The sequence below is a fragment of the Octopus bimaculoides genome, chromosome 27, assembly GCF_001194135.2.
Source record: "Octopus bimaculoides isolate UCB-OBI-ISO-001 chromosome 27, ASM119413v2, whole genome shotgun sequence".
Lineage (NCBI taxonomy): Eukaryota > Metazoa > Mollusca > Cephalopoda > Octopoda > Octopodidae > Octopus > Octopus bimaculoides.
In genome coordinates this window covers 13754809-13757859 of record NC_069007.1, presented here as the reverse complement: position 1 = coordinate 13757859, position 3051 = coordinate 13754809, and the positions used below count along the sequence as shown (strand labels likewise).

Here is a 3051-nt window from a genome sequence, read left to right as displayed (position 1 = left end):
AGATCCATTTTAACTATTTTTATACAATTCTTCATAAAATTATAAAAATACAATAGGATTTTTTAAACGTTGAATGGTTATGCAGGTCCACCCATGTAAAATAGTAATCAAAAGAGTCCATAGGTAAAAAAAAAAAATGGTTGAGAACCCCTTTTCTAGAGGATGACGAGGGAGATGGGCTGGAACAGTCACTCTGACTCACAAGGCTCACACTCACGGACAGCCACCTCTGCCTTGATAGTGATGAGCAGGAATATGGACCAAGGGCCAAGAACGTCGGAGGTTTCTGCTGCCACAGGCTTTGCCATAAACCTGTTGGAGAGCAGCCAATACCTTTGGCACTTTGCTTTTCTCGACCTGACAAGTAGCAAAACCTGGGCTTGTAGCTGACAACACCAAGTTGCTACTGTGTCTCACAATGTAGCATCCTGGATGAGGGGGGGGGGAGCTACTACCACAGAACAGAAAAATTGTCATCCTAACTGTTATGTTGCCTTAGACTTAAAACGACATGCAGGAATGGCTGTGTGGTAAGAAATTTGGTCCCCAGAACATATTTCAGGTTCAACACAGGTGTAACATAATAATAACTAGTTATTATTTTTAACATGGTTTTCCAAGTTAGCAATGGTTGTTTAGCCTAAGTCAGCTGCAACCAGGACCACCCCATCTGATATTCATAACTACATTATTTAGGATGCCTCTCTATTTTCAGAATGGTAGTGTATGATTTAATGGGAGATTTGGCTGCTGTTTCCAGCAAGATGAGTGTACGCATTGAAGCACTCCCATATAGATTGTTTAACCCTAGTTCAGCTGTGATCAAGTGGCCCTAATATCAAAAAAGGCATTCCATCCATGAACATCCTGTTTTGTTTTCAGGCAGTGTATCTTAAATTGCTTTAGTGAATCTGTCTCTTTTTTTTTTTTTTTTTTTTTTTTTTTGTAAGACAGTAGAATGTGATTAGAGGGAGATTTGGCTGCTATCTCTAGAAGGTTAAGGAGTGACTACTCGACTTCCTTGTTGAATTCCAAAGGTCTCAATAGTATAGCTTAACTTGCCCCGAGATCTCAACTAGGACTTGTATAGGGGTGCCTCTGTTGCATTTGGTTTGCGTTGAATGTTTTCAGACCTGGCTGAGTTCAACCTCTTCTTCCTGGCTTGACCACAGCTGATTTCCTGAAGAGAGAAAGTCAGCAGTAGAAAAAAAAGGTGGGAAACAAACTTGACCTTGGCATAGTTTGAACTCAGAGTTGAAATATTTATCACAAACCACATATTCCACATACCCGAACTCTTTGCAATACCAGTTACTGCCCTCCCCACCACCACGTACACCCCACATTCCCTCCACACACTGCATTCATGGTTCACTGCATCTGCTGTTCACCTCCTTTGTATCTCCCCCTCTACTATCATATCATTCCCAACACCCCTTTATATCCCACTCCACACTTGTGAGTTACTCATCCATGACAGTTGATAATCTATCCTTTTCCACTAGTATAAGTTACTCATCCATAATGGTTGACAATCTATCCACCACCATAGCAACTCTCTCAGCTCCTTCTTAAAACGTATAACTGATGTTTTATGAAGCTATCTTGTCGTATGTCGGAAACTTAATAATTTGTAATTAATCTGCAAATGATAATTAATCTAATCTTTGTTTCTGTAATTTGTAGGTCGTGAAAACAATTGGTCTTCGAGAAATTTGGTTCTTTGGTCTCCAATATAAAGACAGCAAAGGGTTTGGTACCTGGTTGAAACTTAACAAGAAGGTAAGTTTTTAGTTATCGTGTTACCTTTGTTCTGCACCCCACCCCAGTCTGTTCTGATTGAGCAGATTAATGATTAACCTGTTAACATTTAAACCAGTCATATCTGGCCCACATTTTGTGTTTTATGTTCAAACTGGCCAGATCTGGCTTCTCACACCTACCCTACAATGTCATTCTAAAAACAATCACATTATTGACATCTCAAATCTATGAGATATCGCCGTCATTTAATGTCCTTCTTCCATACTGGCATGGGTTGGATGGTTTGACAGGAGCTGGTAAGCCAGTGGACTGCTCCAATCTCCACTGTCTGCTTTGGCATGGCTTTTACAGCTGAAGCAGACAGTGGAGCTTGATGCTGTCGTCTGGCTTACCAGTTCCTGTCAAACCATCTAACCCAAATTCAAAACAATCTGAATAAACAAACGTTACATTTAACAGAGTAATCCGAATGCTAAAGGGCTAAACACATTAGCTATGACTCTTCCCAATTTTTCTCTGGCATCATCTGTAGATGAGGAATTTGGCTGCTTTTAGTAGGATGGAACTTATTTTCTGTGGAAGGTTGACATATTATTACCTGTTCCATTTCTCCCAACAATTACTGTAATTCATTTTTGTATTTAGCTTTGCTTGATGGAACTGGGGTCATCCCAGTTTAATGGTGCCAGGGATGCCATCATGCATAGAACCAACCAGGTCTGCTAGTGCTCTCCATTGCTGGCGGTCCCATGCCAGCCCCCTTACATCCTCCAAAGTGATGTTGAACCTCTGGAGATCCTCCTTGACCACGTCCAGCCTGCTGGTCCGGGGCCTCCCACAAGGCCTCTTACAGCCTGCAACCGCCACATCAAATGAAAGTAAAGCCTTGGTAGGATGATCTAGTGGGAGACAGAGGACATGTCAGTACCAGCGCTTGCGATGGATGACTATGAGGTGGGAGGCTGCAGGCTGATGCATTTTTTATTTCTTGATGTGAACTCAAGTGTTGAAAAAAAAATGTTGCTGCATCTCGGGAGAGTTGTTATTCCTATAAACAAATACACACAACGAGTTCTACTTCATCTCTTTATTATTTATCAGTGGATAACTATTTTAATCAACTAATTGATTGATTGGTCAATCATTTGTGCTTGTGATGAAAGAACTTTGACAAACCTGACTGATTAATGGATTGACTGAATGTTTAATCCATTGATTAGTTGGTTAAATAACTAATCAATTGTTGAATAATAATGAAGAAGTGAAATAGAACTGGTGTGTGTGTGT

The 3051-nt window shown here is 40.6% G+C and overlaps 1 protein-coding gene across 1 annotated transcript in view; it reads left to right on the top strand.

Moving 5' to 3' along the window:
• LOC106868560 (moesin) overlaps window positions 1-3051 on the top strand; it is a 123093-nt gene that overhangs the window by 82771 nt on the left and 37271 nt on the right. Inside the window, exon 5 of the mRNA XM_052977140.1 lies at window positions 1687-1782. Within this exon, the coding sequence (XP_052833100.1) occupies window positions 1687-1782 (96 nt within the window). The remainder of the gene's footprint in view (window positions 1-1686; window positions 1783-3051) is intronic.